Here is a 13,458-nt window from a genome sequence, read left to right on the forward strand (position 1 = left end):
TATCTAAACTTCAGATGCATCTGCATTTCTTCTGCATTTCTATCCACAGAACTTTAAAGCTCTGTGTGTAACCCTTCCAATGCTGGTCTAGTAAAAAAAATGCTGGTTGCATATAAAATGCTGTAAATAATGTTTTAGAGCAAAGTTGAAATGCAGGGTTATATTCGGCTTTAACAGTGTACAAATGGCAGCAATTTAAATATTCCCCTTGAAAATCAATAGGTGAAGTTTGATTGGCTATTATAGGCTCCACCCACTTTTCTGAATACTAATCTCAGTCACCCTGTGACCATCTGGGCAAAGTTTGGGAACCCTGCCATTAACAGTGTAAGAAGGCCTGCAGTTTAAATTTTCCCAGTGAAATTTGTTTTTGGCTCTGCCCACTTTTTGTAACCTGGACACACAGTCACTCGATGACCAAGCTTGTGAGCTTTGCAGTTCTTGGCATCAATAATTTGTATTTTTGCAGTAAAAAAAACAAAACAAATCCAATTGGTTGTTTGTAGCTCTACCCCATTTTCTGAATTTGAACCCCAGTGACCCAATAACCAACGGTACCAAATTTGAGGCTTGTGCCATTAACAGTGCAAGAATGGCAGCAAAGTAAATATTCCCCTTGAAAATCAACAGGCAAATTTTGATTGGCTTTTTTAGGCTCCACCCACGTTTCTGAATATTAATCCCAGTTACCCAGTGACCAACTGTGCAAAGTCTGAGAACCCTGCCATTAACAGTGAAGAAGGGCTGCTGTTTACATTTTTCCGGGGAAATCTGTTTTTTATTTCACTCAGTTTTTGTGACCTTAACACACAGTAACTCAATTACCAAATTTGTAAGCTTCCGGGTTCCTGGCATCAAAATTGTGTGAATGGAAGTAGTTTATCCAGCAAAGAAATCTGATTGGCTGTTTGTGGCTCCGCCCCTTTAGTGAATTTGAACCCACTAAATGACTGACTGTAGCAGGTTTGAGGCCTCTGGCATTTATAGTGTTAGAATGGCAGCAGTTTCAATATTCGCCTTGAAAATCAATAGGTGAATTTTGATTGGCTGTGTATGATCCACCTGCTTTTATGAATATCAATCCCAGTCACCCAGTGACCAGCTGTGTCAAGTTTGAAAATCCTGCCATCAACAGCACTGGCGTAACAATAGGGCCTGCAGCCCCTGCTCCCGCAGGGGGGCACACACGGGGCCGTTTTGTGGGGGCTGAAGGGTTGAAGGGTTGGCAGCATGAGGGGAAAGCCGTGGCCACAGTCGGCGGGGAGAGGGGAAGTTCCCCCCCCTCTCCCTTACCTCCGGGCTCTCCCCTCTGCGCTCCCCTCCAGCTTAAATGCGTGTCCGTGGGCAGCGGCGGGCAGCAAACAGATATATACCTTCCGTGCGCTCCAGCCTGCGTTCCTCTCGCTAGCCTCTGACGCGACTTCCGGTATAACAGGAAGTCACGTCAGAGGCTAGCGAGAGGAACGCACTGGCTGGAGCGCACGGAAGGTGTGTATCTGTTTGCTGCCCGCCGCTGTTCGCGCTGCCCACGGACACTTCTTTAAGCTGGAGAGGAGTGCAGCGGGAAAAGCCCCGAGGTGAGGGAGGGGGGGGGGGGAACTTCCCCTCTCCCCACCGACTGTGGCCACGGCTTTCCCCTCATGCTGCCACCCCTCCAGCCTCCACAAAACGGCCCTGGGGCCCGCTCTGAAAATCTGCAGGGGGGCCTGGTGGGGCCTAGTTACGCCCCTGATTGACAGTGTAAGAATGGCTGTAGTTTATATTTTCCCATGTAAAAAGTTAGTTGTTTTTGGCTCTGCCCACTGTTTGTAACCTTGAAATACAGTCAATCAATGACCAAGTTTATGAGCTTTGGGGTTCTTGGCATCAATAAGTTGCATTTTTCCAATGAAATTAAACATATCCGATTGGCTGTTTGTAGCCCGCCCCCTTTACAGAATGTAAACCCCAGTTTCCCATGTGACTGACTGTACCAGATTTGAGGCATCTGCCATTAAGAGTGTAAGAATGGCAGCAATGTAAATATTCCCATTGAAAATCAATAGGTGAATTTTGATTGGCTTTTGTTGGCTCTACCCAGTTTCCTGAATATTAATTCCAATCATCCACTGGCCAACTGTGTCAAGTTTGAGAACCCTGCCAATGACAGAATGGCTGAAATCAATCTAACAAATCTGATTGGCTGTTTGTGGCTCCACCCCTTTAGTGAACTTGAACCCCAGTCACCCAATGACTGACTGTATCAGGTTTGAGGCCTCTGGCATTAACAGTGTAAAAATGGTAGCAATGTAAATATTCGCTTTGAAAAATCAATAGGTGAATTTTGATTGGCTGTTGTAGGCACCTCCCACTTTCTAAATATTAATCTCCGTCATCCAGTGGCCAACTGTGTCAAGTTTGGGAACCCTGCCATTAACAGTGTTAAGATGGCCACTAACGGTCCAATTTCTAGTGAAAAATGAATGGTTGCAGTTTATATTTTCCCATGTAAAAAATGTAGTTGGCGCCGCCCACTTTTTCTAACTTTGACATACAGTCACTCAATTATCAAGTTTAAGAGCTTTGGGGTCCTTGGTGTCGATAATTTGTATAATCCCAAAGAAAATTTAAAATGGCTGTTTGTGACTCCACCCCCTTTCTGAATTTGAACCCCAGTCACCCAGTGACCAACTGTAGCAGGTTTAAAGCATCTGCAATTAACAGTGTAAGAATGGCAGCAATTTAAATATTACCCATGAATATCAACAGGTGAATTTTGATTGGCTGTTGTAGGCTCCACCTATTTTCCTGAATATTAATGACCCAGTGACCAGCTGTGCAAAGTTTGAGAACCCTGCCATTAACAGTGTTAAGCTGGCCACTAACGGTCCAATTTCTAGCAAAAAATCGTTAGAGCGATCAGAAATTCTGATCGGAAGTGAAATATTGTAATACATCGTTCATTACACCATCAACGAACCAATTTTTGCTTCCTATCTATCACAACCAACAAGAAAATCCAAATTTTGGTTCGACGAAAATTAATTCGGACGACATTTTTTTCACTTGTTCATAATCGATTGTGTCCACCAATGGAGATTATTTACAACCAATCCGATCAGAATTTCCGATCGCTCGAACGATTTTCCGCTAGAAATTGTGCTCTCTATCCTGTGCTGGCTCCCCCCCGTTTCAATCCACCACCGAAAGAGTATTTGGAAGTCTTCGGGAGCCGTAGCCTCCCAAAGACATGTGGCTCCATACTGCACACACGTGAGCGTGCAAGAGAGCGTGCTTGCGCAGGTGCAGTACAGGACCGCCCTTCTTCAGGAGCACTCGGGCTCCCTGAAGACTTCTGAAGCCTCCTTCGGCCGGGTAAAGCAGTATTTGACTGAATTAGTCAAATACTGCTACCGGGCGAGCCAGCACTGGAACGAGGGGACCAGGAGAGGAGCGAGATGGCTCTATAGGACCCAGAACCTTCCCTCTCCTTGGGTAAGTATCTGTCTCATTTTTTTAAATGCGGTTCCCATTCACTTTAAAGAGGAACTCCAGTGAAAATAATGTAATAAAAATACTTATTATTTTTACAATAATTATGTATACAATATTTAGTCTGCTCATTGTAAAATCTTTTAAATCCCTGATTTACATTCTGACATTTATTACATGGTGACATTTTTACTGCTGGCAGGTGGTGTAGCTGCTGCATGTTTTTTTGGCAGTTGGAAACAGCTGTAAACAGCTACTTCCCACAATGCAACAAGGTTCACAGACAGGAAACTGCCAGGAGTACTACTCAGTTTGTTGTGGGAGGGGTTTCACCACAATATCAGCCATACAGAGCCCCCTGATGGTTTGTTTGTGAAAAGGAATAGATTTCTCATGTAAAAGGGGGTATCAGCTACTGATTGGGATAAAGTTCAATTCTTGGTCGGAGTTTCTCTTTAAAGTGGTCTGAAACTCAGCATTTCTTTGTCTAAATGATTAACTACAGCTTTACACCTACTACCTCAAAAAAATTGTAGCAGAACGCATTCAAACAGTTAAACACAGCACTTTGTTCTGCAGTGGAAAGCTCCTTCGCCTTATGATCTGCATCCCGAGAGGTGATATCATATTTTGTTTACATTCCACTGTTGTTACATTCCTAGCTGTGCTATAAAGGAGCCCTCTCTGCTTCAAGCATGCACACAGCTCAGAAGAGCTCGCTAGAAGATTGTAAAATGTAATAAAAGCAGTGATGAATAAAATGCAATGGCAGCTTTCAGAGCAGATACATTGTACTTTGGGAACTTGTAATTTGTAAATGGACAATATTACTTGAGCACAAAAGCAAATAAGATAACTGAATGGAAAAAGTAGGAAAACACATTTCTGTTAATGTCAGAGTTTTATCCCTATTTAAATGGTTGGACAAGAAAGACTTCAGCCAAGCAACTGGAGCATTAAAATGACCCCAAGTATTCTTTATGCCAAGCTGAGGGAAGGGGAATGGGTGGTGATAGGGAGCTGGCACAGATTGTCAAGCATGCCTAATCAGCTGTTCTAACCTCTGACAGCAGACATATGGCAGTTTCCACTGCTCCTCCTTTGGATTAAGTCATTGCCACATCTGGCCAACAATGTTCCTTACAAGTAATGGTTATCTTAAAAGGGGCCTGTAGGATGTAGCTTTGCGTATGCTTGTTTATTTACACACTAGGGCCCATACTCGGTTCTCTCTTTCTCCTAAGGAGATCATTTTTCATCTTCTGTTTCAAATACCTTTTCAGCTCTCTGCAATTAAAAAAATATCAAAAGTAGGTGAAGAAGTACTGTATTTTTTGGACTATAAGACTCACTTTTTCTTCCCCAAAAGTGGGGGGAAAAAAAGTCAATGCATCTTATAGTCCAAATGCAGGGAGTTCCTGACTTGTGAACGCCTGGCAATACGAACCTCCAACCCACAGCAATGTCGGGGGCTCCCTGTACTGTGCCCATACAGAGGAGGACACAGGGGGACACAAAGGGGCAAAGAGGAGGACGCAAGGAAGACAGAGGAGGACACAGTGAGACACAAGAGGTACAAAGGAGGCATAATCCAGAAGATGCCCCTTCACCATGGATGCACCAGGTTTAGTATATATTTTTCCCCTGGTTTTTGTCCTCTAAACCTAAGTGCATCTTATGGTCAGAAGTGTCTTGTAGTTCAAAAAATACGGTACAATCAAAATTATTCTGAATATTTTCCTGCTTAAAAAGGCATTTTATTGACAAGGAGTAAAAATATCACCTAGGAGAAAACAGAGGAGAAAAAGTGACTTGCATATGGGACTAGGGCCCATATGCAATTCACTTTTCCTCCTTAGTTTTCTCCAAGTTGACATTTTTAAACTTGTCAATAAAATGCCTTTTAAGCCACCATAAAGCAAGAAAATGCTAAAAATAATTTTGATAGTACTTTTTCAACTTCTTTTGGGTAAATTTTTAGTTGAAAAGTGCTGGAAAGTTATTTTAAATTGAAAATGAAAAATTATCTCCTAGGAGAAAACTAAGGTGAAAAAGTGAATTGCATATGGCCCATGGTGTTATTGTATTTACATCTATCTTACAGGATATTCTATTTAGGTTATTCTATATGTGTCTATCCTACAGGAGTTTCAGGCAGACCCCAGGCCTGCCCAGCGAGTGGTCTATGAATGTCTGTGCTGCATAGAAGAGAAGAACTGCCCTTTGCAGCTGTTCTTCAAGGTCTTGTTCCAGAAGCCCTTCTTGAAAAGATATCCCGATCTAAAGGCTGTTTTTAAAGGTATGTTAGCCCAAATAACTTTGCTTGTGTAGTGCCTGGATACTCTGCCTTTCTACTGCCCCAGGCTAGGCAGGTAAACTGGCTGCACAACCCATTTGGTATATTGTTCACGATTTATACAGCGCCAATGCAAAACCAGTGGCATAGAAATATGTTTGCAAAGGCTGCAACCACACCAGGGATCATGGACTCAAGAGCTTGGGGCTCTCCTTCAGTCACTACATTAGCTCTTTACTGAAAGTGTAGTGACAATGAGCGCCTCAATATGGGCCTTGAATAGAGATAATCATTAACCAGTTTATTCCTGTTCCTCTGCTTATACCGCTCTCACACAGTTGCTGTCCTTCGAAAGCCAGTTTTGATGGTCTGTGGGGATAGATAATGGGATGAAAATAATTTTGAGTTAATGCAGGGCTATGCAAATGTATGCAAATTGAACATTGACTACCTCAGCAGAATTTATTCAAGCTGCAGGATGCTACATCAACTCAAAATTATTTGTATCTCATTGATCATCCCTAGTGGTCTGTATCATGCGATTAGTATACTGTACTTACAGTACGGGGGGAGGGGAGGGGGGAGCGAAGTGTAAAGCCTCATACGCACGCTCAGCTAAAGTCATTTGAAAAATGTCCAACAAACACCAGATTTCACTGTATTGACGACAATTGTGTAGCAAAATGAGACGACTGTTGGGCAGATATCGTGCAGCCGACTACGTAGGTACAACAACTTTGTCCTACAGAATGTGCACAGTGTTTAGGTAGTGTGTAGAAAACGTTGTCAGAAAGACTTTTAATTTGTTTTGGTCGCCATAAAGTCGTTTCCGCAATGTTGGTTGTTGGGGAGACCTTTGTAGAGCAAGTGTACAATCCTTAAAGGGAACCAGAGACGAAGCACATTGAAAAATAGGAAAAGCGTTTATACATACCTGGGGCTTCCTCCAGCCCCATAAGCCTGGATCGCTCACACGCCGCCATCCTCCGCTTCCTCTATTGCCGCTACCGGGTCCCGTCACTTCCGGCGGACGCGGCCAATTTTCCGCATGCACGGGGCTCCCTCCATATCCTTACGCATGCGCCTGTGTAAGGATATGGTGGGAGCCCCTGTACATGTGGAAAATTGGCCGCGTCTGCATGCAGTGACGCACTACGCGTGCGTCGACTGGCCGAACGTACGGGACCCGGTACCGGCAGATAGAGGCAGCGGAGGACGGCGCCGTGGGAGCGATCCAGGCTTATGGGGCTGGAGGAAGCCCCGGGTATGTATAAAAAATGTTTCCCAACATCTCTGGTTCGCTTTAAAGAACATCTATCAAAGAAACTGCTCTTCTGTAAACCCCACATACCTGTAGAGCTTTTAGCCAGCAACACTAGAAAGCTTTTCAGGGGTCTCTCAGCACAGCCTCTGTGAAAAAAATGCTTTGTTTATAAACTTGTGGTTGGCATACGAACGCTCGCTGATCCGCCGCAATGACGTCACGAAGCCGGGGACTACCTCTTGTGCCTCATTTCCTAAAGCAGAGTATGCGCAGCGTAATCCGCAACAAGTCTCACCTTTTCCATGGCGGCCCGGGCCAATTAGCCCTCATTGTTCCTCCCAGCGGCTTCACTAGCATTGGGTAAAGAAGCAATCAAAAGGAACCCCCACTGCGTCTTCTGATTGCGTCATTACTTGACGCTAGTGAAGCCCTGGGAGGAACATTGACAGCTGATTGGCCCGGGCCGCCATGGAAGAGGTGAGACTTGTTGCGCCTTCTGCTGCACATACTCTGCTTTAGGAAAGGAGGCACGAGAGCCAGAAGGGGAACAAAGGAGGCATAAAGGTGGCACAAGGAGGCATAATCAAGGCACAATGGAGACACAAGGAGGCACAATGGAGACACAAGGAGACACAGAGGGGGGCAGAGATGACACATAGGGGGACACTGGAAGCACAGGGGACAGAGATGGCACTGCGTTCTGACTTAAGAACGGATTCAGGTTAAGAACGAACCTACAGTTCTTATCTCATTCGTTAACCGGGGGCTACCTGTATATGTGGCATTTAGAATTTTGGTTAACTTTGTCCTTTTAGATTTGTCCCGGGGCTGATCATTTGCGCTATGTTGTTTATCATGCCGCTTCCGATATTCTTGAAAGATAGATTGTGTAAATATCGTTCGTCTGCGGATCTAATCTTTCCATGGGTACTTAGCTTTAGTATTAACTGCCGTCTGTTCTGTTCACAGATTACTTAAAGAAAAATTACAGGAATGGGACGCAGATCACCGTAGATCAGGATAAAGACCAGATTATTTTTGCTCAGGAAAAAGTAAAGATTTGTTTAGCTGTCAAAGATATTTTCCCATTCATACACGGGCTGCAGGATCTGACCTATCTCACTGAGACAGAATCATTGGTGAGTCAATGTAGACTTCTATTTACCATGTAATGCTATGGGCCTGAACTGCTACACTTCACTCAGGAAGGGTTCACACCTGTCTGCACAGAAAAGTCACATGTTTTTTCGCACATTATTTCTTAGACACTATGCAAGCTCCTGTGCATTACAATCCACATGGTTTGCTTCGGTATCTAATGCTTGTTAATGTGGAAATAGCGTACTTGAAATTTGCATTCAAGTATGAACATCCCATTGACGTAAGTTGGTTTTCAAGAGAAACTCCGACCAAGAATTGAACTTTATCCCAATCAGTAGCTAATACCCCCTTTTACATGAGAAATCTATTCCTTTTCACAAACAGCCCATCAGGGGGAGCTGTATGATTGATATTGTGGTGAAACCCCTCCCACAAGTAACCCCTCCCACAAGAAAAGTTCGAACTTTTGTGGGAAATTACATCACCTGCCAACAGTAAAATGTTCACTGGAGTTCCTCATTAAGTTCTGATGCAACAAGTATAAACCCTGCTTTAAGCAGGCCATACACTGGCCCGATTTGCGCCCGTTTCGACAGCAGATTCGATCACTGGGATCGAATCTGCTGCCAATCGTTCACACTACACGCCGAATTTCGATCCATTTCGTCCGATCCCGTCGATCGTGCTGTGCGGAAAATAACCGTCGATCGCCCGCGGGTAAAGAGCGCATCGCTAGCGGCGTTCGAGTGCCCGACGACCGACGCAATAGAGCCCGCATACATTACCTGCTCCGCCGGCGCGACTGCAGTCTCCCGGTCACCGCTGCTCCGTCTGCGCTCTGGTCTCCAGGTCCGGCATGCCTCACTTCTTCTAGCCCGGCAGGAAGTTTAAACAGTAGAGCGCCCTCTACTGTTTAAACTTCCTGCCGGGCTAGAAGAAGTGAGGCATGCCGGACCTGGAGACCAGAGCGCAGACGGAGCAGCGGTGACCGGGAGACTGCAGTCGCGCCGGCGGAGCAGGTAATGTATGCGGGCGGGCGGGGGCAGCAGCAGCAGTACCACCACAACAGATTGTGAACGGTTTCAGGCTGAAATCGGTTCACAATCTGTTTGCTGTAAAGGTAGCCATACGATCCCTCTCTGATCAGATTCGATCAGAGAGGGATCTATCTGTTGGTCGAATCTGATGGCAAATCGACCAGTGTATGGCCACCTTTAGGCTGGAGAATGGTGGAAGACTTAAAGGATACCTGTAGCCACCAGAAAAAAACGTTATATACTCACTTGAGGGAAGTCATGGGCCAATTTTTTTTAAAATCAGGATTTAACATTTATTGAACAGTTTCAAACTAAGTGGCGTAACTGCAGCAACCATGGGTCCTGCTCCACCCCCCCTGTAGAGCAGCGCAGTGGAACAGTTTAATATTTACCTGCTACAGTGGTGTTTCAGGACTCCTCTGGTCTTCCTGACAGCCACATGCGGTGTGCTGCATACCTCAGTATGAAAAGAAACATGTGTATATCCAGGCAAATCACCTCTAGTTATGACATTTAAATAAGTTAAGGAAAGGGAGGTGCTAAAAGGGGATTTGGCCAGAAAAATAGCGACAACAAAAAAAATACCACAATAAATTAACCCTTCGCACACTCGCATGCAAATGTTCAAACAAATGCATTCACAGATTCACTAATCCAGGCACCACTGTTATCCTTACAGCTAAGTTAAAAGCCGGAGTCTTAGTTCACAAAGGAATGCATTCTCTTGCTTAGTCACCTACACTATGTAGAAGTACCCAGGTGATCGTAGGTGTCCTAACTCTGGCCCTGTAACATGCATAGTGCAGACATTCATTGCATCAATCCTATCTGGGGATTACAAGCACACATCCTAATGTCCTCTCCTAGGACAGATAGCGCATCATACCTACAATTACCTGGGTACTTCTACGCAGTGTAGATGATTTTTTTTTTTTTTGAGAAATTCAGGCCATGTTTTCAGGACTGCTTCACAGTGCATTCAGTTGTGTGAACAGACCCTTAGTGAATCAGGACCTAAATTTATGTAAAGCCCCTTTTCCACGTCCGGTGATTACTAGCACTTGGCATAGGCATTGTTTAGTTGGCCCACCATGGGGTCACATCTGAGTTTGATCAGCTGATAAATTTGTAAGGCTCTGATTTGCTCGTCATGATCATGTGTTAAAGCAGAAACTCATCACAGCAAATCAAAACCCTACAAATCTATCAGCTGATCAAACTGATCACATGCTTCTCCATAAGTTCTCCTGGGCAGGGCCATCCCTAATTGGTTCACATTGTACAGTAATTATTTCAACTGATACGGTATGCATTTTAACCCATATGATGCACAATCTGTTGCAGTATATTAAATGGGCAGAAAAGGTGTACCATAGCATTGTCTGGAGGACTTTTGACCAACTTAATAAAACTGGCATAAATAAAATAGAGATATGTAAAATGGCCCATAGAAAAGTGACTGCATTTTCTGCTGTTTCCATGCATGCGTTTCGATTTACCACAGAAGAGCAATATGTGGTTTCCTGCTTTTTACGCATTTGCGGTGTGATTCCATTTTGTAACCGCATTGGGGAGAATAGCGTAACAATGCAGCCCTGTGCAGTGCGATCATAGAAACAAGGTCTAAGGCTGTCTTCTGAAACTGGTCTACCCTGAATGTTTGTAGTCTCATGTTACTGGCACACACTAGATTAACTCAGCCATGGCAGCCAATAGAGACCACCTCGGCTGAGAATCTACAGTGAATCCAGCTTGTGTACACTGACTGCCCGAAATCTCCTAAAGATCCGGCATGTCGGGTCTTTAGCGATCTCCAACAACCAAGCAACCCCTGAGAGCATTGTTCTCTCCACTCGCCCCCTTTATAAGGGGAGCTTGTCCATCGCGTCAGCCCTCCGCCCGTTTCATAGCAACAGACATGCCACTAGCCAGTAGGATTGTGCCACATCTGTACAGCGTCAGGCCCCAAACTGTCACTCAAGGGATTGAGTCCCAATCCATAATGGACAAAAGTGTATGGCATGTGTACTGTATATAGCTTCAGACCTGTTCTGCACTATAGACTTTTCTACTAGAGGCGATCAGTGAATTGCAGAATTATATGGAACCTATCAAAATCAGTTGCCACTGCATGTGTGTGTGACGATTCTTGGCAATTAAATATTTAACCTCCAAGATTCTGCAATGAGAGAGACCAGGAGCCCAATGGTGCAGTATTGTTTGGTTCGATGAGGTTCGAGTAAAGTAATACAGTATGTTATACTCACAAGGCTGAGTTGTACTCTTGCAACCACTGTCAGCGCCTATGGGAAATGAAACCTTTTCTGTTTGGTAACCCAGGCCTACTGTGCAGGTGCTGGTTGGTCACTCTCTTTGGATTATTGAAACACAAAGTTTGTAATACGATACCCAAAGGGTTAGGCTAATACTGAGAAAACACTGTAGGAGGTGCCCTAAAATAATTATACCGTATTTTTCAGACTATAAAACGCTCCTGACCATAAAACGCACCTAGGTTTAGAGGACAAAAACCAGGGGAAAAATATATACTAAACCTGGTGCATCCATGGTGAAGGGGCATCTTGTGGATTATGCCCCCTTTGTACATCTTGAATCTCCCTGTGTCCTCCTCTGTCTCTCTTCTGTCCTCCTGTGTACCCCATGTGTCTGCCTCTGTCCTCCTTGTGTCCTCCTATATGCCCTTTTGTGTCCTCCTGTGTCCTCCTCTGCTTGGGCACAGTACAAGGAGTCCCCGACATTGCGGGAGGTTGGAGGTTGGTATTGCCAGGCGTTCACAAGTCAGGAACTCCCTGCATTTGGACTATAAGACGCAGTGGCTTTTCTCCCCCACTTTTGGGGGAGAAAAAGTGAGTCTTATAGTCCAAAAATTACAGTAATTTAAAATACGAATATAATATAGGAGTAGTTTGAGCTCACCTCCTTCATTGAAGAAGGTAATATCAAACTACTCCTATTTTATATTCGTATTTTAGACTATAAGTATTTTAGGGCTCCTCCCACAGTGTTTTCTCAGTATTTGCCACTGCATGTGATTGTGTCAGTTTAAAAAAAAATGAATTAAATAAAAATTGCAACTAATTTTGCATCCATGATCATCTCATATTTCTGCTAATGGTAAATTCATAGGTCCATACACACATATACTCTAATTGTGATTGTTCAGTGGAACTTTTGATAAAAGGGTCCAGTCTTTATTGAATTCCTTTATTCAAACACAATCAGTTGGTTGAGATAATTTGAATATGATATGTGGTTTCATTGACCAACAGAGCTGCTCGTAAAACCTCAGATCACTTTTACTCTACTTTGAATTAAACTGCCTTCCAGGGGCTCAAAGAAAATCTGTAACGAGAAAAAGTTCCACTAGGGGGTACTCACCTGAGGTGAGGGAAGCCTCCGGATTCTATCGGGGCTTCCCCTGTCCTCCTGTGTCCCATGGCGGCGGTGAAAAAGCTCCCGGAATGGCGGAGATGTAAATATTTACCTTCCTGGCTCCAGCGCAGGCGCAGTATCCGCTCTTCGCTCGGAAATAGGCGGAAATAGCCGATCGCTGTCGGGCCGCTCTACTGCGCAGGCGCAAGTCTCCTGCACCTGCGCAGTAGAGCAGACCCGACGGAGATTGGCTATTTCCGCCTATCTCTGTGCGGAGAGCTGCAACAGCGCCCCCGCTGGAGCCAGGAAGGTAAATATTATAAGCCTTGTCAGGCTTGTCGAGCCAGGATTGCAGGTCGCTTCTGGGGGGGCCAGCGCTGGACTGCCTGCAGCTACAGCAGAGGGGGAAGCCTCATTGGGACTCTGAGGCTTCCCCCTCCCGAGGCGAGTACCCCCCGGGGGAACTTTTTTTTTTTGTTACAGAGTCTCTTTAACTAGAGGGGAGAAGCCCCTGTGACTGCAAGGGGGCCCTGGGCTGTAAGGGGGCCCCAATTATTACTTCACTCCCTCTGATAAAGGGGTCCATCCTTCAGATCTGGTGTTTTGGGGCTACACATGTTATGGGTGTGAAGATTCTGATATTCAAACTTGTTTTATGGCTTTTGCAAGGTGGACCCCCAGGCCGGGAGGTCACCAGGGGTAGGCGAGGGAAAGGGGGGGAACATTGGGGGGCCCTATCAAAGTTTTGCTGGGAGGCCCCATAATTTGTAGTTACGCCCCTGCTGCCTTCATCTCTGGATCTAGCGATATTTTTCCTGAGCCTCCAGTGGTGCGTTTATTTCTTGTAAGCTCAATTTCTATTGGCTGTTGTGTGGTGGGTTTATAATAACGGATGC

The 13,458-nt window shown here is 44.9% G+C and overlaps 1 protein-coding gene across 1 annotated transcript in view; it reads left to right on the plus strand.

Annotated features, from left to right (window-relative positions):
- Positions 1–13,458, plus strand: part of LOC137563895 (nuclear body protein SP140-like protein) — a 61,890-nt gene that overhangs the window by 19,705 nt on the left and 28,727 nt on the right. Inside the window, exons 4-5 of the mRNA XM_068276960.1 lie at positions 5,617–5,770; positions 8,001–8,170. Coding sequence (XP_068133061.1) covers positions 5,617–5,770; positions 8,001–8,170 — 324 coding nt within the window. The remainder of the gene's footprint in view (positions 1–5,616; positions 5,771–8,000; positions 8,171–13,458) is intronic.

Source organism: Hyperolius riggenbachi, chromosome 1, assembly GCF_040937935.1.
Source record: "Hyperolius riggenbachi isolate aHypRig1 chromosome 1, aHypRig1.pri, whole genome shotgun sequence".
Taxonomy (NCBI): domain Eukaryota; kingdom Metazoa; phylum Chordata; class Amphibia; order Anura; family Hyperoliidae; genus Hyperolius; species Hyperolius riggenbachi.